At 41.2% G+C, this 26,774-nt stretch overlaps 1 protein-coding gene across 3 annotated transcripts in view; it reads right to left on the bottom strand.

Moving 5' to 3' along the window:
- The window catches only part of LRRC2 (leucine rich repeat containing 2), a 361,338-nt gene that overhangs the window by 90,155 nt on the left and 244,409 nt on the right, over nucleotides 1-26,774 (bottom strand). For 2 of the 3 annotated variants that reach the window (XM_025187890.2, XM_075931850.1), the window contains exon 2: nucleotides 3,226-3,371. In XM_025187890.2, coding sequence (XP_025043675.2) covers nucleotides 3,226-3,350 — 125 coding nt within the window. In that variant the 5' untranslated portion in view covers nucleotides 3,351-3,371. Of the gene's footprint in view, nucleotides 1-3,225; nucleotides 3,372-12,306; nucleotides 12,443-26,774 lie in introns of those variants that run through there. The other variant, XM_006129375.4, reaches the window with a different exon arrangement.

Below are 26,774 nucleotides of genomic sequence, written 5' to 3'. Positions count from 1 at the left end.
AAATTCAGTCAACATTTTTTTCTTTACAGTCAAAACTGTTATTTGGTGGAAAGTATACAGGAAGTATACCATCCTCACTATAAGTCCAAGATATGTTCCAAAAAACTTGACCTTATAGCGAAACAACTTAAAGTGCGGAATTTTTCTCCCGCGTCTGATTTCTCCCACGTCTGCGTCTGTGCAAATTGGTTTGGGGTTTTTTTTTTTTTTTGCGCAACTTAAGAACAAGGAATGGAAGGACTTGTAGTGCATCAGTTCCTACAAGTGTAAATGACTTCAGTGTGGAACGGATGTATACCAGGGCGACATATAGTGGGGACGCTCTGTAACACTATGTAAGTGCTGTGTATTAAAACAAACTAAAGGCAGAGCAAAAACAACAACAAAATAATTCTCAGAATGTAATTCCCTACCAGTTGCAGAGAGGGGTTTCTTCTCACCTCATGTGCCCCTGCTTTCAAAGCCATCACGAACACTCATGATACTACATATATTTTTTTAGCCACTAAGGTGCCACAGGACTACTCATTTATCATGCTTTGAGGAGGGATAATGAGCCTTTACAGCATCCACTAATGTAGTATGGTGCATTAAGATTAGCATTTTGGAAAGGGCTCCACCAACAGTTGTTGCTACTAAGAATTTGAAAACTGGGCTGAGTGCTTTTTTGACAATCTGGCCCTGGAAACACAATAGGCAACAGCTGATATGTATGTTTTTAAGCACATGCATTTCTTGGAAATTCTGTCAGGTGACAAAAGGGTTTTTCTCTAATTGTGAGCTTTGCATTAATGGCCATTTCCTTTGTGACTTTGGCCACATTATTATAATTGCATGATCCTGCAGCACTGGAATTAATTGGAGTTTTGAAATTAACTTCAATAGGAGCAGTATCAATCCATAATAACACAGTAATACCTTACTTCTGGAGCACTTCCATTGAAATCAGTGGGATTATTTGGAGAATGTGATGCTTCTCAACATAAATAAAGAGCTTCAGAATTTGGTCCCTTGTCGTGGAATAAAAGTATTGTATTCATGTCGAGCTTAAAATAATTTCTTGCTCTATATTGCTGTCTCCTGTACTGAAGCCTAGATCTATCCTTGTTGGTACAGAAAAGATAATGAAGAGATTTGGAACCTTATTACTGAATATAAGAAAATTGTGCAGAATGACTGGGCAGAACAGCTCACAAATCTCTGTTAGCTTATGATAAACAAGCACAGATGTCAACTATAGTGAGATTGTTGTCTTCATGGAAAACATGACTCACAGGACAGCTCTGGGTCTTGCCCGAGTTCACTGGCAAAGAAGTGAGGTAGCTAAAATTAGCAACAGAAAAAAATACTCCTTGCCATATTAAGGTGCCCTCTTTTTTTCTGTCCCCTTTGAATTTCCCTAATGTCTGCCAGTTGAGGTTCGCTTTTGTAGTAGCCAACATAAGTAAACAAGAAAATGATCTCTGGTTCTGAATGTTTTGAAAACCTACACACTGTACAATGAGTCAGAGAAAGAAAACCAGGGAGATGGAGAGATGCACAAATCAGTGGACAGATTGAGGCCAGCCACTACATCAATGCCCAAAGGGGGCACGGACTTTTCCTGCAACTTGCACCGCTTTGCAAGGGCCAGGAGTAGTCTGGCTGGAAAGTGCAGGCCCCAATCCCCCCTAAAAGCTTAGTGGACACTAGTTGCCTAAAAGGGGACAAGAAGGTGATCTTTTAAGGTATGTTGTTTATTAGTTTTGTCTTTCTGTGATAGTGATTTTGGGACAATAGGGGGTGTCAGTGTTGTGTCATTCTTACGGTGGAACAGTTTTTTCAAAGAAGATTTTTCAGCATTTCCAAAATATAGACACTGGATTCGCCTGATCTCCTCTGCAAGTTTGTTCCATAGACAGATCCTCTTGACCAAGAGTGCTTTCTGTCATGTGCCTTGTCCTGGGCTTTTAGACGGGGATGTAGCTCTTATATCAGGCTGAGCTTTCACAGGAGACGGGAAGAGTAACTCCCTCTGAGTCAGCCAGTTCTCATTTGAGAGATTCACATGGTCCCTCCAGAACCATTCAGCCCTGGGTACTTTTCAGCAAAAAGAATCTTTTCTTTTTTTTCCTTCTTCCCTGAGCAATAAATATGATAAAAGTAAAGTACTTCAACTACTGCACTGAGAGGTACTGACTTTCTGTGTTCCCAAGGGCTGCCCCAGTCCTCACCCCCACACCACCCCTTCCTCCCAGCCCCTGCCCTCACCCTCCATTCATCCCCTCCCCACACATATCCACTCCACCCCCCCACACACACCTCTTTCCACCCCCACTCCTTTCCACCTCTCCACTCACCTCTTTCTCCTTATGCTCCTCACCTTCCCCCCCCCCCCCCCTTCCTGAATGCTGCTAAACAGCTGATCACAGCAGTCAGGAAGCACTAGGAAAATGGGGGAGGAGCTCACCCGTGGCACTGCTGTGGTGACTGTGGGGAACTTTTTTTTTTTTCCCCTCTGAGGGTGCTTCAGCCCCACAACACTCAGAGTCAGCGCCCATTCCTGCACTATCTTCCCAATAGAATATTACGGCGACTTTCATGGTGATGATCGCAAAGAAACTAAACTATCAAATCATTAGTAACCTATAATAAAGCAACCAGTAGGAACCAATGAGGTGAACAGAATTGTATTCAAGCTTTTTGTTTTGCTTTTAGGTTGGAACAACAGAAGGCTTCTAAGATAATCCTTTTGTGTTTCCCTCTTTTCTCCTTTATGGAATTCAGGAACACTGTGCCTGCATATATATTTCTTCCCTTTTGTTTCTGATGACAACAAAACATCACAAAACATTTCTTACATTGACTCTCACAAGTATATTTTCATAAGTGTTCCACAATAAATGCGGTACTTTCATATTGCACTTTTCATGAACAAAAATAGATGGAGGGAGTACATCAACTTTTTAAATTAAAACTATGCAATGAACTAGCAAAATAGCCCATCAGTAAACTGCAATCTATATAGAAAGTTCAGCAACTAATAAGATAAGACAATATACATACAATTTGTTCTGTATTTCTGTTACGGTCATTTGAGGGGAGGGGCAAAGTTCCATCAGCAAATCCAAACCAACTAAATTGAAATGGATTCCTAGGATCATTTGACTATCCTTTGCATGTAATTAAACTAACAGATAAGTTTAATGAATTAAGTTAAAATAGAAGAGCAGTAGATTGGCTTACTTCTCTAATGAACTTTTTGCTAATCTTTCCTTTTCCTTTTTTTGAGTTTCTTTATACTTCTTCACTTGAGTTTCCCAGAATCCTCTTGCAGCAGAAATGTCAAATATTATCACCTGATGTCCCATGTTACCGACATTAAACTTTTCCTGTAAAAAAACCAAGTGTATCATTAAGACGACCTCCTAATAAAAACAGTTATTGCAAATAATGTTCTGATCCAGTTCCTTACAGCTTGCTTGGGGAAAATAGACAAAAGATATTAACTTAAGTATCATCCAACAAAAAAGATTTTTCTTTAATAATTCAAGTAACAATAAGAGTAATAACAACAGTTTATAAGAATCCTGTCAATCCCAAATGATTCGAAAGTGTTCACCAAACTTCAGTCTTCATCCTGATTACCTTTTTTTGGGCTACTAATCCTTATTCCAATCATTGGGACTACTTGCACAAGTGGTCATCAGCAGGTTAAGGATTGCACGATGGGTCTCATCAGATACAGAAATCACTTCATCTACTACTAAAATGCAATCACTGATCTGTGAAATGTGGCAATTGTTTAGGAGACCACAGCAACAGGACCTCCATTCAGCCAGGTATCTCACTTGCCTACTACTTTTAAAGAAGCAATTGATTACAGTTCTGAATTGGAACCTCAGACAGGAAATAAAGTATGTTGTGTCCAGCTGAAACTGCAGAGACAAAATTAAACACAGTGCTATTACGTGCACTCTGCTCCTGCTCTTAGGCCTGGTCTACAATGGGAGTTTAGGTCAAACTAAACTGCATTAGGTCAATTTTTTAAACAATGAGTCCACACCACCAACCCTTTTCGTTGACGTTAAGGCCTGTTAAAAGTCAGTGGTGGTACTCCAGATTTTTATAAGGAGTAACATTTCATTTGACCTTGCATGGGTGACTTTAAAGTTCCATAGAAGCAGCACTGTGAAGTCAATGGCTAAATTCCCATTGCTTGTAATAGGAACAGTATTAGAATTTAGCCAGGACATGAGTGCTAATATCTCTCTTCTAGCACGTGCGCACGCGCGCGCACACACACAATTGTATGGGATTTTTAGGTCTCTCTACACTGTATTGTAAACCTGGGCTCAGATGCAAATTTGAGCCCAAAACCTCCCACTATTCACACACAAATGTGTCTGATTTGCATTAGCAGACCTTCAGGACCTGTACCCAAAGGTGTAGTTCTAAGCCTGAGTCACGCTGAGATTTGAGTCCAAGCACTGTTGTTTTGCAGTGTGGACACAGCTCAAGTCACAGACTTGAGTTGGAAGGCCTGTCTAGCGCAGTATGGGCAAGCTAGCATAGTTAACAGACCGGCTTCCAGTAATGCAGCATGGACACACAAGTATGGTCTTGGCAATATGGAATCCACAAATGCAGATTCCACAGACCTGGGTTTACAATGCTACACAGACCACAAAAAAGACAGCATCTCCAACAGGACAATACTTCTCAACCCTGTTCTGGGCCACCGGTTCAGTACAGACACAGATGGAAGCAAGCAAACAAACAACCCACTAAATCACCAACACCAGCACAAGTATAACTCAGGCTAAAAATCACTAAAACTGTTCTCTCATGCTCAGAGTCATGCTCAGAAGATGTAATAATCTCAACTCGATTTTTTTATCATGAGATGCAGCTAATCTATCTATGGAGGGCTTTTGTTATGCCTACTTGTTCATAAAATGGTTCACTGAGCCAACATGAGGAAATCTTACAAAACAGAACTCTGAAAGCATTTTAAAAATAATTGCTTTCACCAAGATAAAAACTGCTGTTTCTTCTCTTTTTTTTTTAAGCTTCACTTGAGATTTCATTAGATGCCACTTTTATTACATTGTTCATTAGTAAAACACACAAAGGACTTGAGCTGTCAAGCTACTATTGAACAAATAGCCTGTCCCTTACCTTCATATGTATTTTCAAGCTTTCAGCCATTCATTTTTCCAAGTACTTACTCTGATCACTGTTTCCTCCTATCCTTCCACTGGAGTCACTTATAGTTTGGCCTTGAGACAAAACACTTGGGAGGGAAGAAGAAGGGGGAGTAAGGGCCACCAAATCCCTACTTTATTTTTATTCTGCTTTTTCTTAATGCTCTTTTTCTCTCAACCTACAAAATATCTCCATACTAGAGGGCATATTAAGAAATACAAAAATATGTTGTTTAACAACAAAACACTGCAGTCTCCTCTAACCAAACCCTGGGGTGTGAGTTAGGCATATGCAGACTGATAGGCCTATAACTCTACTTGTTCAACTTATTCGTTACATTTATGAGAGACATCCTAAGAACACTTATGGAGACGCAATGCCTCTGAACTTGGGCATAAGGAAGGGTCACGTATTTTGTGATGCCAGCGTCTTTTGTATATTTGGATGGCTGTATGACCTTTACCTTTCCTGCTTGTAAAGAAGCTTCTGTTGTTTGTTTATATCTGAGTGTTAACAATGAAGCCACAAATAGCTCCCAGTGTCTCTCTTCAAACCGCTGCTGAGTAAAGTCAGAACTCCACTAATAGCAATGCCATGTGAATGCTGACCTTAGTCCTCTAGGTCAGATGGGTTGTGCAGACACTAATGCCATGTTTACACTAGCAAGCTTACAGTGGCACAGCTGCATTGATGGAGCTGTGAGATCCCTGTGTAGCTTCTCTGTACCAATGGGATAAATACTACTCTCCCATTGACATAATTAAACCACCACCAATGAGTGGTGGTAGTTATGTCAGCAGGACACTATGCTGTCTGCATCGGCCCTTCTGTTGGAGTAACTTAAGTTGCTGAGAGAGTTGTTTTATTTAACACCCTTGAATGACATAAGTTATACAAACGTAAGTGCAAGCGTTAGAAGAAAATAATTTTCTTTACTTCAGAAGTAGCTGCGCAGCTGCTAGAGACCTTCACATGTGGAAAGGATTCTTGCCACCTTCCCTATCATAGTTTCATTATGCTTCCCCAGTCATCCTCAACAAAATTCAGCTCCCTTTCCTCCCCCATCTTTGTACCAGCAGATGTGGAAGTAGTCTTGGCCATGATTGAGAGGGCTGTCAAGATCTGGACACAGCTTCTGCCCTCTAACAACCTCAGCAGTGCAGAACGCAATGCTATCCATAGTCTCAAAAAAACAACTCTGACATTATAAACAAAGATGGTGACAAAGGAAGTGCAGTTGTCATCACGAACAGGTCAAATAATGAACGGGAGGCTGCCAGGTAATTCCCCAACACCACATTCTACAGGCCACTATCATCTGATCCCACTGAGGAATACCAAAAGAAACTACACTATCTGCTCAAGAAACTTCATGCAATAGCATGGGACCAAATCCAAACCTACACAGACACAGCCCGAGAGCCCCAACCAGGAGTATTCTATCTGCTACCCAAGATCCATAATCCTGGAAATCCTGGATGCCTCATTATTTCAGGCATCAACACCCTTACAGCAAGGTTGTCCGGCTATGTGGACTCTCTCCTCAGACCCTATGCTACCAGCACTGTTAGCTACCTTTGAGACACCACTGACTTCCTGAGGAAACTACAGTGCAGTAGTGATCTTCCCGAAAACATATCCTGGCTGCCCTGAGTGTAAAAGCTCTCTACACCAGTGTTCCACACAAGGATGTATTACAAGTTGACAAGAACTGTACCGTCAATGATGCCACAGAGCATCTGGTGGCTGAACTATACGACTTTGTCCTCACCCACAACCATTTTCTATTTGGGGACAATTTATACCTTGAAGTCAGCGGATCTGCTATGGGTACCTGCATGGCCCCATAACATGCCAACATTTTTATGGCTGACCTAGAACAACGTTTCCTCAGCTCTCGTCCCATAGCACCCCTCCTCTCTTTGCACTATATTGATGTCATTTTCTTCATATGGACCCACAAGAAAGTTTTTCAGCAATTTCACCCCGTCATCCTCTTCAGCCTAGACAATCCACACAAGGATCCACTTCTGAGATACAACAGTACAAATAAATGATGGTCACAAACACCATCCTGTACTGAAAACCTACTGACCACTATTCTTACCTACATGTCTCTAGCTCCCATACAGGACATATCACTTGATCCATTGTCTACAGACAGGTCCTAAGATACAACCATATCTGTTCCAATCCTTCAGGCAGAGACAAACATCTACATGCTTTTTATCAAGCATTCTTAAAACTTTAATACCCACCTGCCAGAGCCAGAAGAATACTCAGAAGTCACCTACTTCAGCACAGACCCAACAAGGAAAATAACAGAACTTCTATAGCCTATATCACCTATAGCCCACAGCTAAAACCCCTCTAGCGCATCACAGACAATCTATAACCTGTCCCCAAAAATGATCCCTCATTCTCACAGACCTTGGGAGACAGGCCAATCCTCACCTACAGACAACCCCCTAACCTGAAGCAAATGCTTTCCAGCAGCTACACTTCACACCTCAGATACACTCACCCAGAAACCCACCCCCGCAACAAACCCCATTAGCAACTGTGACAACATATCTATACAGGTGACACCATCACAGTACCTAGCCACAAAAGCCACACCATAAGGGGCTCATCCACCTGCACATCCACTAATGTGATATATGTCATCTTGTGCCAGCAATGCCTCCCTGCCATATATATTGGCCAAACCGGACAGTCTCTGGATAAATGGACAAAAATCAGACATCAAGAAAAGTAACACACATGAACCTATAGAGGAACACTTTAACTTCCCTGGACATTCGGTAATGAATTTACAAGCAGCCATCCTTCTACTAAAGAAATTCAAAACCAGATTACAAAGAGAAACAATAGAACTGCAATTCATTTGCAAATTCAATACAACCAAATTAGGACTGAATAAGGATTAAGTTTTGTTATCTCACTACAGAGGCAATTTCCCCTCTCTTTGTATTGGCACCTCTCCAACAACTGCAGTGAGTAGCCACATTCATTCTGATTGAATTAACCTTATTAGCACTGGTCCTACCTTTGATAAGAAACTTCTTTTTTTTTGTTATACTAGTAGTGGTATATATACCCCGGCCTTTGTAATTTCCACTCCAATTCATCTGATGAAGTGGGTTTTACCCACGAAAGCTTATGTCTTATATAAATCTGTTAGTCTCTCAGGGTATGGCTACACTACCCCCCTAGTTCGAACTAGGGGGGGGTAATGTAGTCCTACGGAGTTGCAAATGAATCCCGGGAATGCGTACAGCTAGTTCAGATAGGAAGCCTAATCCGAACTAGCTAGTCCGTGCCGCGTGTAGCCGCGCGGCACGGAGTCCGAACTAGCCGGCATTTAAAAATGGCGCCGGCCAGCTTCATGCAAATGAAGCCCAGGAAATTCAAATCCCGGGCTTCATTTGCAACTCCGTAGGACTACATTACCCCCCCTAGTTCGAACTAGGGGGGGTAGTGTAGACATACCCTGAGATGCCATAGGACTGCTCATTGTTTTAAAAGGAAGCAGTGGGTGATAGTAGAGAATACATTGAAACCCACATATCTTTTGTGGGCTTTTGCCATCCAGGCCAGAAGAGCATTTGCTCAAATGTCTGTAAAGTTTACTCTATACCAGTGTTGAGTTTGAAGCTGAGTACCTTCCTCCATAGATGAGGTTGGCTTCTGAATTATATTACAGATCATCAATGCCCATTTGTCAGATGATGTATTATTATAATGTTCATTCAGTCTTATGAAGTATTAGTGAGAGAGATCATGAAAGCAAGGCTCTTTGGTAATATACTACTATATAATGAAAGCACCGTCCCTTCTAGGGGAAAAACACTCCAGGACCATAAAGAGAAAGCAAAGGGTATGATTTACAACAGCATCACCTCTGGAAAAACGAGTTCTGCATATAGGAGTCAATGGAAGCAGATCATCTTACCACTAGTAATTCACACTCACATATGGGCAATTTTGTGGGCCTTAATCAATATAATGAAATGTAACATATTGGGCCAGATTCATTTCTGGTGTCGCTCTATTGATTTCAGTGGAGTTTGATCAGGAACTAAACTCATCCATTAATTATAATTCATGGCTATTGTAAAGAATATTGTAAAATCTTTGCCTGCTATTTAGGGGAACATGAGACACTGTACACACACTATTTTTCAAAGAAGTTTATATTATTTTTAAATAATTAAATAGGGGGAATGTCCTCTTCTGGTATCAAATGCTGAATGATTTTTAAGTACTGTTATAAATATGTAGTTCCAACATTATCTCATAGCTGCAGGCTATTGAAGCTGAATGTTGTTGTTCTCATTCTTTCTGCTTTTGTTATTTTCACATTTGTTTTCCAGACATAAAGGGATTTAAAAATCGATTTTCTGTTTTACTTATTCTTCAGAAATACAACTGTCCTGCAAACTTGTACTCATGTGAGTAATTTTACACATGAGTGGGCCAATTGAAGTCAATGGGAGGATTTGTTTACATAAATCTATTCGTGTATATAAGCATTGATAGAATCAGAGTTCAAAAGGCCAAAAATAAAGAGGTGGTATTTATCATATGTTTTACTGAAATAATTGTAACATTTATGCACAAGTCTTTCATCAGGATGAATATCTGCTAAGCCTAAGTACCTGGCATGTATGACTACAGGCAGCACAGGCTGTGTGACACAGATTTTTAAAAAAAATCCACATTTCCCTTCCAATTAATACATTTTTAAATTATTAATATTATGGTAACAGCTAAGAACCTCCTACCCAAGAACCATGCTGTTAAGTACTGTACAAATACAGAACCAAAAGACCGTTTCTGCCCCAAGAAGTTTACAAGAAATTATGTTTATCTTCACAATAAGAGCATTATCAAGGACAATGCATGAATCTATCTACCTCAGCCCACACAATCCATGAAAATTTTAACAAAGACAGAAAAAAGATGGCCTTTGCAATGTGTTCAGAAGTTTAACAAAGCTTGGCTCTGGGAGAGCAAATGAGGAAGCAAGGGTCAGAACTAAGGATGCATCACCCATGGAGGCCTGGTCTACACTAGGAATTTACATTGGTTTAGCTACGTCTCTCAAAGTCATAAAAAAAACTGGTGTACACAGCACTTCCATCAAGATAGCTATTGCCTTGTGGAGAGGTGGATTATCTATGCTGACAGAAAAGTCCTTCCATCAATGTACAGCTGTAATATTTTCAGTTTAAACATATCTGGAGAATACCCTGCCTGCAGCTTCCTCTCATTTATATTAAGGCCAGGTCCACGCTAGACCTGGAAGGCCAGATTAAGGTATACAACTCAAGATATGTAAAATACATAGCTGGAGTTGGTTTACTTTAAGCTAAGTTTGGCACTGTCTTCACAGAGAAAGGCCTATGGGAACAAATATTCCTGTTGGCTTCCCGTATTCCTTGCAAATGTGAGAGTCACCCAGAGTTATCCTCAGTGTTCAGTTTAGCCGGTCTTAACTAGACTTGCTAAATCAAACACCAGAAGACACATCTCCAGTGCAGAAAGTGAAAACGTGGCTTAAGGGAATTCCAGCTAAAGCACTTTGGCTAATTTCACCTATGGCAGTAGTCATGGGAAGAGTGGCAATCTTTGAGGGAGATAACCATGCCCAAACAAGACTGTATAGGTTAAACTAACACTGAATTCCATCCAGAAGCTTCATGAAAACCAATGCAGGTGACAGCATGTGTTACAAGCACAGAATTGCTCTTAATAAACAGGCTGCAACATCCTTCTTTAGTTTCCTTCCTTACATGAGGGATATTCCCTGACCTGTTTAAGAGCCTTTTATGTTGCAAGAACAGAGTAAAATGCCTTTGTCTGACCTGTGACTCAGACACATCTGCCCCCATTACTGCACTTGGAGGGAACACTTCAGCTATCCATCTCAAAATCATGGGAGCCAACACAGTTCCTACACATTCTGATGCCATGGTGCTGAGTGCAGTATAAGAATTTAGGGCACACCAATTAGATAGTGTAGAGATAGAGGGCAGCTCTAAATTACTCCTGCCCCCAATGGCTAAATAATGCCATCAAGAGTTGTCACCTCAGAACCACTTGGTTGGCTGATAATACACTGCAGCTCTGTCTGCATGATCTCCTCCTGATCATGGGCTTGTCCTCAGCCCACCCAAGAATGCTTTGGTATGAAGGAAACAAGTGGTACAGAGCTGGTGACATCAGGTTTATATGCCCTAGGAATTCACCTTCCATCAGGGCAGTCCTCATCTTCCGCCTTGAAGCAGTTCTCTACCTCCTTTGTGAGGTCATAGAGGGGCATAGGACCCAGCACCTAGGATCTGACCCTTTGTGCATTGGGTGCCATCACACATTCCTCACCTTCTCATGGATACTGAGTTATTTACTACAGAAGTTCAAACGGGCATTCACACAGTTTTGGGGCCTTGGGGATGTTCGGTACACTTTAGCCTGCAGTAAGGAACACTGCCTTTATACCACAGTGATGGACATGACAAATACTTTTACTAAAAACAACCACCGTGTTTAACTTAAAATGATACATTTTGTTCACAAAGACCTATTAGCTGGTTAGATTTCCTCTACCAGTGCTGGATTAGGTATAAGTGGCCATCAGAGGCTGAAGTTCTATAACTCTTTTTCTGTTCTGTAAATTTTGACAGCCAGTGAAAATAAATGGCCAATCTCTTCAACCATTTATTTTATTGAAAATCATTTTCACACCAACATATGTCCTTGAGATGTAATAGCAAAGGTTTATTACAGTGCAGACATGAAGAGAGCAAATATCTGGTCTTATAAGCATTGTGCGTTTATAATGCAACACGCTGGCTTGAATTTGTACCAGGTGTAAATCTATTGAAATCAGTGGAGTTATACTAGGGGCTGAATTTGGCCCGCTGTCTTTAAAGAATAAAACATATACATCTCTTATAGTTCAATATTCTGCGTCTTGGTTCTCTCTCTCATATACACGGGGGCTAAAACTTTTGCAGTTCATTAACAGCAACAAAGACCTTCCTGCATCCCACCCTGCCCACAAATCCAAAGAAACTCTCATTGCAGCCAATAATCAGCAAAGTTGACACTTACCTACAACTAAAAGAACACAAGTGTCCAGAGCTCCCGGATATGCACTGCGGTTAGTTAATAGGGACTCTGAGCTTGTTTACAGCTGTAACATAGTTCATGGCGAGTCAGATCTGTTTGAACCCCCTAGCGTGACTAGCCTTCCATGTGCACTAATATGCTATATTTGTACGGTGATAACATGATCTGTGGTCTGAGAGCCGAGACATGTGCAAGATAAAATATCTGTACTGCATGACTCAACAGTAACAGCAGTGTTAATGGAATAGCATCTTATTTGAACTGTAACCTATGGGTATTTAAATCACACACAGGTGTCTGTGATACTTTCCACTTGAAAATGGAATGGGTAATCCTTACTTGAAATCCGTTAGTTTTCTATTGTTGCAATTAACATAATTTCTATAGACTGGAAACCTGGTAATACAAGAAAATGAAAAGAGAAATAGATGTGGAAATCCTCTTCAAAGGCCAATCAATACTACCTCCATTTATTTAAGGTTCATTGACATTAATTTTAGGCACTCTTAAGCAAACTCAGGTCCCTTTAGAAGTTTTATTTAACTGTAGGCAAAGGCTGTTTTCTGTAACTCTGGTTATACGGTTAATTTTAGAATGATCCATCTAAAAATGTTTCTGTTCCCTAACAAAACAAGGCATTTTGATTAGTGTTCCACATTCAAATCTAAGGGTATGTCGACACTTGCCCCCTAGTTCGAACTAGGGATGCAAATGAAGCATACCAAAGTTGCTAATGAAGCGTGGGATTTAAATATCCCACGCTTGATTAGCATATTCACGGCCAGTCGCCATTTTAAAAAGCCGGTAGCCTGAATTAACTCACCACGTGGTAGTCTGATCCAAAACCCTTCCCTCGAATTAACTGTTACTCCTCGTGCAATGAGGAGTAACACGAGGCATAAGGGAAATCGGTCAGAAAAGGCTTTCCTTGTCAACCGATCACTGTCTAGACCGCTGCTTTTTGACGGCAAAGTGCCGCGCCGGCAAAAAGCAGCGGCCATTTTTATTCTAATGAAGGGTGGGATATTTAAATCCCTACTTCATTAGCAATTTCGGTATGTCTAATTTTTTTTTTTTTTTTTTTTTTTTTTTTTTGCGGAAGAGCAAATGTGCTCTTTTGGGGAGACCTGTATACCTTGTTCTACGAGGAATAAGGGCTCCTCCAGAAGACATGAGGCCAAATGGTGAGAAAGCCTCTTCTGGAAAAACCAATCGAAAAAAGCTCTTTAAATTGAAGAGTGCAATTTGCATAGCTTTTTCCAAAAAAAGGCTATAGTGTAGACCTAGCCTGAGAGAGAGAAAGAGTGATGTACACTTTCATTCTGTGAGTTCATTGGCCAATTTCATCTATAGGGAATTCTGCTATGGGACTTTCTATCAACCAGCCTTTTCTTTATCCCCATTTTAGGTTTCTGTGCTGCTGCTCCATTTTTTTCCTGTTGTAAAACAAAAAACCCTCACCTGTTGGCTGAAGTAGTTGGCATTTTTTGATAAGCTATGTGTTTTCCTCTTCAAGCTCAGCAATTTAAACATTAATTACAGCAGCTGGGCCTGATTCTGATTCAATTTATTAAATTTATTTCACTATAACATCATTGTCTTCAATGAAATCACTAATGATTTATACCAGTGAGAGAAAAGAATCAACTGCAGGACTAAAAATGGAGTTTTGCCTTTTGTCCTGAAAGACAGAACATCCGATTGCAATTACTGTGAACTCTTGTGGAAGTGAGTTCCACTGTCTTCATGCAGTTCTTGATGAATTTCTGCTTCCTGAGCTCACAATCTAATATATCCAGTGTAACAGAGCTTGATGTTTGAAGTCATGATCACGGAAAGAAAAATGCTTCATTGGGTAGTTAAGATTAACCACAGAGGCCTTTGAGTATTAACATAAAGGTTTGGGACTCAACAGTCAATGCATTTGGGTGATGTGTTCACAGAAACTTGTGTTATACATGCAGGCTGATGCATTCTGTATCAGTGGAGCTTTTTCAAGGTGCATTGCTTTATTCCTAAATTGCAATGAGCAAGCCAGGAAGCCACCAATGCACCAAGTTTCATAGTCAAGTGTGAATCTAAGACAGTACAGTCTTCTGGCCAGACCATAGTCAAATCGCATTATTTACAGAATGGCTATTTGGAATTCCACTAGCAGTGAGGAGCCCAACGAGACTCTCAATCTGAGAACTGATTCAGGAATTGGAAGGGGCAATGACTGCAATACAGGAAGTTACTATGGTGGAAACAAGTTCTTCCACGTGCTTCCCTCTTCCCATCAACATCCCATTATCTTTTCCTAGGTGTTTGTACAATGCCTCACAGAATGAGTTTCTAATTCTGGCCCTTGACTTTGTGTGCTACCATGATGCAAATATTATTATTAATAAATAATAATAAATCACTTCCATCTTGACTTGTTTCAGGTTCACCAACTGCTGTTCATTCAGCTGTTAATGTTATCTAGACATCTGGAAAGTTGGGACATCTTGTGTTCTTTATGTTTGCTATCATGAGAGAGCTGGGACTCAGAAATAAACTGCTGCACACTTCAAGTTCTATTGCCTCCCTGGCTTCAACAGATGATTCATATAGATCAGGGCTACTCAACACACAGCCCCTGGGCCGCATACGGCCCGCAGCCCATTTGGTTGAGGCCCACGGTGCGGTTTGAGTTTATGCAGGGCTCAACACATGGCCTGCGGGTGGGATCCTTTGAATATGGCCTCCATTGGGAACATGCTCCACAACAGTGAGGTGTCTCCCAGGCAGGGTGAGCACTGAAAGATGCAAGCAGATAGGCTGGCTGGAACAGATGGGTACAAGGTGTCAGCGTTTCTAGCACCCAAGAAGGAGGTGCCAGGAGCGCTGGGGCATTGTGTGAAAGAAGCTATTTGCTTATATTTGCATATATATATTTTCATGAATATGCAACCAAACTTAAGTTGCAGTCCTCGGCATGTGCTGTGAGTATCATTGTGGCCCCCGGGGCTTCCAAAGTTGGGTTGCCCTCATATAGAAGTTATTAAATTGAGAAAGAGGATTTTGTCTCCAAAGAAGAAAGTCTAAGTATGAACTGTAGCCTAGTACAACTCTCTGAGTTCAGTTCAAGGAAGGATTTGGATCATTTCAGGGAGTTGTAGGAAATGTTTGTAGAGATAAATAATAATATCTAGCTCTTCTACTGTATTTTCCGGAGTATATCTCAAAGCACTTTATAAAAGGTCACTGTCATTATACCCATTTTACAGAGGGAAGCTGATTATTTAATTCTTCAGACTAACTATATTAGCACTGTGGGACTGAATACCAGACATTCTGGCAACTAATAATACAACCTGAGCCACATCATATCTGCAAAAGTCTGGCTGAGCCTTCAATGCCTAAAGCTGTTTACAAAAATAGCTTGTTCAGAGGTGTCCAGTTGCTTCTTTGGCTTCACAGAACCAGTTAAACTATTAAGAATTAAGACAGATCACGGGTGTTAAAAGAAGAACCCATAGTTTTACTCTAATTCTCTTTAGGACATACACACAGCTTCCAATTACTATATCTGAAGATTACCTGCTAGCCCACTTTTTTATGTAAAACAGCATGAGTGGCTACAAATTAACTCAAACAAATAACCCAGTCTATTAAGTCAACAATATTAAACACTAGCTGCATAGATAACAATTTTCCTTCTCTCTCTCCCCTAACTTGTTCAAGTATGAAGTAATGCAGTTCTATAAGTATTCCAATTGCTAACAATCTCTAAAAGACCTCTGAGATGAAGGGTCAACCTCTGGATGACATGAGATCCAGAATCTCCCAGGGCAGTTCTACCAGGTATAGAAATAGAGAGAACATTAGGGTAGACAAGGTAAAAACTAGGGTACGTCTAGACTACAGGCCTCTGTCGCCAGAGGCATGTAGATTAGGCTACCAGACATAGTAAAATGAAGCGGCGATTTAAATAATCGCCGCTTCATTTAAATTTACATGGCTGCCGCGCTGAGCCGACAAACAGCTGATCAGCTGTTTGTCGGCTCAGAGCGGCAGCCATGTAAATTTAAATGAAGCGGCGATTATTTAAATCGCCGCTTCATTTTACTATGTCTGGTAGCCTAATCTACATGCCTCTGGTGACAGAGGCCTGTAGTCTAGACGTACCAGTGTTTTTAACACCGTGTCATTGAATTCTGCTCAGAACAGATCTATTCTAAGCAGCACAATAATTAAAACACCAGAGAATGTCAGTGTCCTTCTATACCAAAGCTGACCATTGTTGCAACCACCAGTAAAGATGCACCAGTAGGAGACTTCCTCAAAGCTCCTAAAGTAGGGTAGGCTTTAATGCAGGAGTGGGGAACTTTTGCGGGGTCAAGGGCCACTGACGCACAGAAAAATCAAAACCCTCACTGACATGGCCTCTGACTGAGAAGTAGAAAGACACTCCCCACTTGCAAACCAGAGCCTGTAGGTTTTGTGGGCTCCCCTGGGGTTGGGAGTTGGTGGGTCTGGGATGCAGGAGCAGGCTGAGGATTGGGGTGTAGGTCTGAGTGGGGAGTTGGGTGCAGAAGGTGTAGGGTCTGGGCAGGAAAGGGCTTCAGGAGCGAGGTAGGGATGAAGGAAGGGTGGGTAGGATGGGGCTTCAGGAGCTGGATAGGAGTATGGGATCTGGGAAATGGGAGGCACTGACCTGGTGTGGCTCCCCATCCCCTGCTGCTCCCAGGCACCACCCCTTGCTACTCCTATTGGCCATAATTATGCCCATTTGGAGTGGTGCGGGGAAAGCCTATAGTCACTGTGCTGCCATTTCCCCTGCCAGGGAGAGGGGAAGAGGAAGGGAAAGTGGCAGCACACAGAGTGGCTTCTTCCCCTCACCAAGCAGAGCATGTGGGTCAGGTCAGATCAGGCTCTAGCTTGTCTGACTCCAGCCACAAGTTTCAGGGCTCCTCCACATCCCACCCTATGGAGTGCCAGTGCCAACTCCCTGATGCTGGGAGATATCCCCAAGCCTTGAGGGCTGGATCCAGGCAAGCTGGGGACTGGATCTGGTCGCTGAGTTATAGGTTCCCCACCCCACTATAGTTAAACAATGTGTCAAACAATAGCTTTTTGGAGTAGGTATTTCCCATGAGAATGGCCCAGGGTCAGGCTAAAGACAAGATAGAATTAGCTGTGTAGATTTGCCATTCACTATACAAGCTATGCAGGGCTTAACCAAGACTCGGTGTTGACAAGAATACTTGGCCACCAAAATTATTTCTGCTTGTTGTTGTTGTTAAAATAAAGCATTCGTATGCCCTTCAAGAGCCATCTGTAGTTGCCAGAGCTGCAGGGTGACATTTCAGCATCTACAAGTCCCACAACAGATCATTCCAGCAGGACAGCTCAGTACCTATTTGAAGGAAAGGTATCAATGCCCTTCTGACCTTGTGAAGTTGGCCCTTCCTGATATAGCTTAAAAGGCTACTGAGGAATGGAGCCAAGTGTTAATTCCTGGCTTAGCTGAAGCTATGAGACAGATGCTCTAAAATGTGTCTGGAGCATCTATGCCAAGACATGATTAGACCCAGTTCCCAAGAATTCGTACTGTAAGCAGTTCGCAGAAGGGCTATGTCTAGACTGAAAAGAAAAGTCGGGAAAAGATATGCAAATTGCAAACCACAATTTGCATATCTTTTTCCATTTTTTTTCAGAAGAGGCTTTTCCAAAATTTGGCCCATCTACACAGTGCCAAATTTTGGAAAAAGCTCTTCTTTCAGAATATCCCTTCTTCTTCATACAATGAGGATTACAAGGACCATAAAAAAACGCGTCCGCTTTTTCAGAAATTGTTCCAAAAAAGCAGATGTGTTCCTTGGATGCTGTGTAGCTTTTCTGGGTGTCCTGGAAAACCCCTGTAATGTAGATATAGCCTGAGAGAAAAATCTGACCCCCAATACTAGTAAACATCTCAGAAGTCATTTTGGCTTGTGAAAGTCTATTCTTTTGGAGGGGACTTGTCTATTGATTAATCTTCAATAACTTGATATTCACCAGTGAGAATCCTGCAAGAGTTTATGCCGGATTTTGCTAATGTTTTCAGGGAGACTCATAACATTTTAATGGAGATTTCTGCAAGATACTTCACAATTCCAAATCTTTTTGAAGGAAGGACAATTGTATGAGTGCACAAAGAGGTAGCTGACAAAGCTACAAAGAATACAAAAACACTGTACAAACAAATTAATAATAATGCCTGATAACTGGTCTTCCACATGAAAGACGTATGCAGACACAAATCCAGAGCAAAGCCCCATATTCAATCTCTAGAACCTGTTTTTGGAATAGCTTCCACTTGATGGTAACTGACTCACCTCAGGTGTTCAGAAGTGTTCTCGGAGCTGAGTAATGGGAATGATATCAGCCAATTGAACTCTTACTTGATTTGTACAACAGCAGACCCCTGGCATAACACTGTTCTGTTACATCTGATTTGTTCATCAACCACTGCTCAGAACTCTGGTGGTGTTTGAAATCAGGAGGCACTTTGGTAGAAGCCCAAGTCAGTTGATATCCTCAATTGGAGGCAGCAATACAATAAGGGTATGTCTACACTAGCCCCGTAGTTCGAACTAGGGAGGCTAATGAGGGCAACTGAATTGCAAATGAAGCGCAGGATTTAAATATCCCGCACTTCATTGGCATGTTCCCGGGTGGTCGCCATTTTGAAAATTGACTAGCCCAGAATAACTGCCCGTGTCTACATGTGGCAGTGAAACGGAAGTGTGAAGTAAAGCCCTTAATTCGAATTAGCTGTTTAACCTAATTCCAGGAGGAACAACAGCTAATTCGAATTAAGGGCTTTACTTCGAACTCCCATTTCACTGCCACGTGTAGATGCGGGCAGTTATTCCACGCTAGTCAATTTCCAAAATGGTGACTGCCCAGGAACATACTAATGAAGTGCGGGATATTTAAATCCCGCGTTTCATTTGCAATTTCGGTCGGCCCTCATTAGCCTCCCTAGTTCGAACTAGGGGGCTAGTGTAGACATACCCTAAGGGAAATGCAGCGAGCCTTCCATCCATATCAAAACAGTGAAGGAGCAGAACCTTCTTCCAGGAGATCACATCATCATCAAGGCCTAATGCAATGAGATCAATAGATGGGAACCTATTGTTTTCCAAGTAAGGCTAAAAACTAATTTTGTGTTAAGAGAACAGGAGCGCTATGAAGAGCAAAGAAAATAGACTATTGGCCTATCTACTCTATGCTGACTTCCTATCATTGGCAGCCCAATCAGAGCTTAGGTTTGAGAGGGAGAAATAACCTGCCAAAAATTAAGTCGTAACATACATCCCCAGAAGTGATCAGCTTATGCCCTGTAGCAATGCATTTTAATAAACAGCAGCAATTTAGAGGAATCACTCTAACCCTGCTCAGAGGCAGCACACAAGGACGGACTGCTATAATGAGAGTGGTTGTAGTAACAATGAAACAAACAGCACCATCTACTGACTAAACTATGGTAACATCTAGTCAATTTACAAACAAACAACGAGCACCACATATGATCCCTTCTAATCCAAAGCTGACTGCAAAGAGTTACAAAGGGATCTTACAAAACTGGGTGATTGGGCAACACAAGGACAGATGGAATTCAGGGTTGATAAGTACAAAGTAATGCACATGGAAAAATATAATCCTAACTATAGATACAAAAATGATGGGGTCTAAAATAGCTGTTATCACTCAAGAAATAGATCTTGGAATAGTTGTGGCTAGTTCCCTGAAAATATCTGTTCAATGTGCAGCAGCAGTCTGAAGACTAAAAAGTTAAAGAATATTGGGAATCATTAAGAAAGGAATAGATAAAAAGACAATACCATATTGCCACTATATAAAGTCATTATATACCCAAATCTTGAATACTGTATGCAGATCTGGTCACCCTATCTTTAAAAAAAAATAGTGGATTTGGAAAAGGTACAGAAAAAGCAATAGAAATGATTAGGGGTAAGGAACAGTTTCCATATCAACAAGACTGGAACTTTTCAGCTTGGAAAATAAATGACTAAAGGGTGTGAGAGATATGTTAGAGGTCTAGAAAATCATGAATGGAGCGGGAAAATAGAATAAGGAAATATTATTCATTCGTTCACTAACATAACACAAGAAGCTGACACAAATTTATAGGCAGCAGATTTAAAACAAACAAAATATATTATTTTTTCCACAGTCAATTTGTGGAATTCCACCAGGAGATGGTGGAAAGGCCCAAACCATAACAGAGTTCCAATAAGAACAAAACGAGTTCAAGAGGATAGATCCATCAATAGCTATTAGCCAGAATGGGCAGAGAGGGTGTCCCTACCATCTGTTTGCCAGAAGCTAGGAATGGGCAACAGGGGATGAGTCAGTTGATGATTGTCTCTTCTGTAGCATCTGGCATTGATCACTGTCAGGTCACAGGGCTAGATGGCTATTGATCTGATCCAGTATGGCCATTCTGATGTTCTTATATAGAGCTGAAATGTATCTGTCCCCTGGCTGTAACCCACTAGACCCCACTCCCCTTCCAGAGCTCAGAAAGCATCCAGGCATCCTGATGGGGTCCGTGTTTTCTGTGTGTGTGTGTGTGTGTGTGTGTCTCGTTAGTAACAAAGTAAGAATATACATTACTATTTTAAGGCTAACCAGTATCCCTTAAGCGACTTGCCACAAGATGTCAGAATATGTTAATATTAAAGCTGAGTGGATCTAATAATTATTTAATTTTCTTTCTTTTATATAGGAATTAGGCACAGTGCTCCTATCAGCTAACTGCTAAGTTGTCTGCTAAAAAAGGTAGAGTTTTCCAATATCTTGGTAGCCCCCAGATAAAGATGATGCATGGGGTGGAGAGGGCAGGTGGTGTCAGTTCCTCCCCTCCCCATTTGGTGCTTAACTTGTACTGATCATACTCAGTAACATTGCTGAAGCCTGTCCTCAGTCCATCCCCCAATGGTCTCTCCCCCATCACAGCATGCAGAGGTCGCATTTCCCATACCAAAATCTGAAATGACCCCTCTGAAGAGGAGTTGCCCACGTATGCTAATATACAAGCTATTCTATTTTTTCTTTAAGGTGCTGGGGTAATACTGAGCTAAGAACTCTCTATTATTCAAATCTTGATATCAATTCAGAACTATCCACTGTTTTTTGATAGGTCCCGCACATTTTTCAGTTAGATGTGCTATGAATTGTTTTAAGCAAGAGTCAAGAAAAGGTAAGAAAAGAGGAGTCAGGTTTTGTGGAGCCTAAAATGCAAGGACAATAAGCTTGAACTTCATGCAGTGGTGAAATGGGGTCACTGAGGAATTCAGAGAGAAAAGGAAAATTATAGCTTTTTGTAAGGATTGAAGTGAGTCATTATAGGTGCCAGGAAGCCAAGAGGAAAGGCTTACACCAGGAAACAACCACTTCCCAGTAGTGCCAGATACCTCACAAATCTTACCTCACAAATCTTGTCTCCATTAGGAACTAATGATAACTAACATGAGAAAATCCTAGCAAAGCAAGGGGTGAAAGTAACTTAAATTTCTTACAGGTACTGCCATATGGCAACTCCCCCCTCTCCTTCTTGGAGGGGCTCAGGGCAGAGGTTCAGGGAGAGTGTTGCTATACGACAGTACTTGTAAGAAACTTTTTTAAGTGTGGGATAAAGTGTGGGGGGAGGAGGTAAAAGGTGGGGAGGGGCCTCAGGGCAGGGGAGAGGGGTGCAGGAATCCATGCAGGATGTTGGGGTAGATGTACATAGGGTGGGTGTATGGGGTGGGCAGGCTTGGGTAGCCCTGATTGGTGACCCTGCCCTGCACTCCTCTTGTTCCTGGCCAAGTATGAGCTGTGGGGACAGCATCCATAGGCATGGGAAGGGAAGAATGCAAGGGGCTGCTGCAGGGCTCCTGGCCCAGTGCCTAGGATCCCAACTAGCATCACCTACACATGCCAAAATCCCAGCTGCCACTGATTCCATGTGGCCAGAGTTTTCCTGACAGCCCCTCATACTGGGGTCCCAGCTGTTGGCTTCTCATGCATGGGTCTTTGCTCCTGGCCTCAGCTCTGGGCTGAGGGAGGACAGGGGAGGACAGTGGTAAGGAGGCTGGATCACAGCCCCACTCCCAGCCAGCCACTTTCTTACCGATGCATGTCAAAAAGGAGAAAGTAAGCAGTTTTCAGTAATAGGATGCGGTGACACTTTTGTGTTTTCTATCTGATTATGTAAGCAAGACGATTTTAAGCAGGATGAAAACTTGGGGGCATACAAGACAAATTGACTTCCAAAGAGGTACAGTAATCTGGAATGGTTGAAAGTCATGGGAATGGGGGGAGATAAATCATAGATTCCCCATAGTCTTTACCTCTGTCTGCCCTCATGTGAAAGCTGAAAACTGTCTAGGCTTCACTAGAATTTTACAATGTGTCAGGTACCATGCAGTGAGAACACACCTTTTTTCCTAGTGAATATGCACCCACAGCTCCACTCAGAAGCATATCAAGTCACACACAGAAAATAAGGCACAAAAAGGGTTCAATTCACAAGACAAATATATCCCTGGCATAACTTTACTGGCCCCAATGACAAATTTGGCCCAACAATTTTTTAAAACTAGGTTGTAATTTTCTTTCCTGTGTAATGTTGCCTGTAAGTCTCATCATAGATCAGCAAGATTCCCCAAGGGCAATATTTGTACTTTGGCCAATTTATGGATCACAATCTTATAAAAATAGAGAGCAACAGGGAAAATTAAAAGTTCTAATCTATACTTAAGAACAAGCAATATCTATTTCTCAGTAATGAACCTGATCCTCTCCTAATGGGAGTATATCCAGATACTAAGCTTTCTGCTATTTTTGTGAAAGTTCTCATTTCAGTGTCTTGTGAAAGTTCTCATTTCATTTCTTGTTTATTAGATTTAAATATAGTTGACAATTCCATGACCTAATAAATGTGTCCGCAAGTGCTCAGGTAAATACGGTAACTCAATGTGCAGATGAAAGAAGTGGCAGACAAAGGCCATTCCCAGTGTCCATGTGACAAGGAAGTGGTTTTCTCAAATGAACGTTTCAAGATAATAAAACTGGATTTGGAGTTGTAAAGAAAAAAAATTAGTGATTTTTGCCTGGATTGTGGTTTCACAGGAAAAGATTCACCATAGTTCTAAGACTCCCAGAGCTCCATGTTAGTTATGTAGTCCTTCTTTATTTGCTGTACATACCTGTCCTCAAACTACAGGCAAAGAGAAGAAGGAAATGTACGACAAAGCAGCATGAGCACTAGCAGCATTAACACATCCAAGAGGCTGTCAGTACCAGAGGTCACCACACCTGGATTAACATCAAATCACAACTGCATTTTAAAGGAAGGAAAAACAATGTGTTCCTGTGAGGTTGTGGATTTTTTAAATGTATCGTTCTAGTTTGTAATTTGGAGGAGGAGGACAAAAGAAAGGAGGATCAAAAATTATCAGGGAGGGGTAAAGGTGGTTAAAATTGAATTTTAATGTTATGACCATTCATAACGTGCAATATATTGACATTCGTGTTGATAGGGTAATTCACTCTGAAATGGTCAATGTTTTCCTCTGTAGATGATTCATGAAGCAATTAGCAAGTGTTGGACACCATCAAAACAAATACAGAGCAGAAAATGAAGTATCATCTCTGGCATAAACCTACTGGATTCCCATTCTCCTAGTAGTTCACCAAAGAGAAAATGTCTCATTACAAGCATACGTTTAAACAGTTGAGCTTTGTATCAGTGTCAACAGTAAGTACCAAAGGTGTTCAAACCATTACATATAATCATCTTTCGCTCCATCGAGCAAACATGACAAGTGGGGGCAGTGGTAATTATGAAAGGTAATTACAGGTGGAGACAATGCAGCTCATCAGACAAGACAATGAATTGCATGGAAGAATAAGGAAGCCTTGTGCAAAGTGCTAGTGATTTCTGGCTTGTAATACAGACAGAATCAACAATATCTTTAAAATAATTAATCTAGAAGAATGTAATGTTAAAAAAAATCCAATTACTAAGTGTTTAATTAGTTGAAATGAATTGTCCCTCCCAATAGGTCCAGCATTCATCATTTAGAATTGGAATGGAAGTTTTAAAAAGTCAAACCTTCAGGGCAATTTTCATAACATTGTTACAGATTTATAGATAATTGTGTCCTGGTATATGTCTAAAGTTGGGTGTTTTTATGATGATAGAATGGCCTCATGCTTAGAGCTGGTCAGAATATTTCAAGAAGTTAAAAATGAATACAAGGAAAATAAAGTGTTTCCACTTTATTCCACAAACAGGCAGCAGGGTAATCAGAACTAAAGATAGTTTGCTCCAAACCCATAGGCTCCCACCATGTAAACTGAAGAAAAAAAATATTTGCAGCAATAAAGAAGGTTTATGTCTTTGTAGGCCAGGCATGAGCAAATTCTAAAACTTATGAGGAGTGACTTTGGTTTTTATCACAGCTAAGAGCTAGACTGAGCCTTTAGGTGTGGCTCTGAATAAGGAAGAATGGGACAGAAGTCACTAGAGCACTAATCTGGGGCTGAGGAGACAGATTCAGTTTCCTCTTCTACCACAGATGTCGGTCATTAATGTTGCTATGCCTTAGTTTCCCACATGTAAAATGGGGAAAGTAGCACTTTCCTATCTCATAGATTATTATATGGATGTTAATTAGAAATTGTGAAATGCTCAGATATTACAGTAATAAAGGCTCATAAAATACCACCCACAATACAGAATAGCATCTAAGCTGCCAGTCAGATCATCTCTCTGAGGGACAACTCTTTCCATGCTTCTCTGTTGGTTCAGGTGGATAGTAATTTGCAATGCCTAGTGCATGGGACAGAAAGCCAAAGCCTAGGTTCTGCTCATTCCCTCCTTCTAACCCAACTTCTCTGGAGAAGACTGGTATCTACACAGTGCCAACTTGCACCTCTGTTCTGTGACCCAAGATCTGGGTTCTCACTCTCCTATGTGAACGTCCAAGTCAAAATCCAGTCCTTAGTGAATATATTCCAAGCCTTACCTGGTTGCCACAAGCTACATCTTAGGCACCTGTCACATTCACTGTCCCCTGAATTCTGCCTTTTTCTCTATAAAACCCAGCATCTTTTACTAAATATTTTTCAGACTGTCCCTGAGGGGTTCATATGTCTTTCCAGTTGCATTGAAACAAATTCTGAGTAAATCTACTCCAGATTTATGCTCTTCTTTCTTTCTCCTTCCTTATTCAAGGTTAGTGACTTCTATAGCTTTCATCCAAAAAACTCATGGGTACATCATGCAAGTTGATCTCTCTAACATCCACCGATATCCAGTTCAAGTAACAAATATCTGACCTCATCATTTGTCATCTTCCATCCACAATCATTTCAAGGGCCATTTTACCAAACGTAATTCTCAGGTCTCTCTTGGACAGGTCCAAAGCAATGTAGCTTAGCTTCTCTCAACTGGTCTTCAACTGCAGCAACCTCCATGAAGCTTCTCACAACCTCATTTCATTTCCTGCCACAAACTGTCTAACTATTCCACCATCTCAACAGCTTCATTTCCCTGGGGAAAAGCACACTGCTCTCTTGTTACTGGCCAAATTTCTATCCTATGCACTACAATGGCTCAAATGACAGTTGTATACACTGTGCCTTTAATTTTATAGTCATCATTTTATCACAAAAAACTGGGGTCAATTCCCTCCAAGCAGCTTTGGTATAATGCCAAGCATCATTTAGGAGATCACCGTTGTCAGTAACTATTCATCCTAGGTATTAAAATTCTTTCACACTTTTAAGTTCTCCACCTGCAATATCCTTTATGATTGGTCCTCCTCTCACAGTTATCATAGCCTCAGTCTTACCAACTTTATATTAAGTCCTGCTGCTGTTCAAAGCTGCTGTGCAGGGTCTCGCAATCTTCGCCATATATCACTAAGTCATCAGCAAACAATACAATCTAAAGCAGCAGCCTTCATATAGTCTCACTTATCACATCTACACTACAGCAGAAAGTTGATTTAAGCTATGCAACTCCAGCTACATGAACAACTTAAGTCGAGTTACCGCACAATCTACACTATGGGGGTCAAAAGGATAAACTCTCTAGTCAACTTCCTTTATTCCTCTCGTCTGAGGTAGAGTAACGGGGATGACCAGAGAGAAATCTGAAGTTGATTTGGAAGATCGTCTCTAGACCCGCTAAATCAACCCCTGGTGGATTGATCTGAGAGCATCAATCAGGCAGTAATATTGATGTAGCCTAAGAGAACTGAAAACAAAAATAAGGCTCAACACTGACTCCTGCTGGAGACCAGCAATACCTGGAAATTCTCTTCTGTAGCCCCATTTGGTTTTAACTATGTCTATAGTTAATTGACTGTAAATAATCTGAATAAAATGGACATGCCCTTTCAGCATGCCCTTTTCCTGGA

The sequence above is a fragment of the Pelodiscus sinensis genome, chromosome 6 (genome assembly GCF_049634645.1).
Source record: "Pelodiscus sinensis isolate JC-2024 chromosome 6, ASM4963464v1, whole genome shotgun sequence".
Taxonomy (NCBI): Eukaryota; Metazoa; Chordata; order Testudines; family Trionychidae; genus Pelodiscus; species Pelodiscus sinensis.
This window is presented reverse-complemented; position numbering and strand designations above follow the sequence as displayed.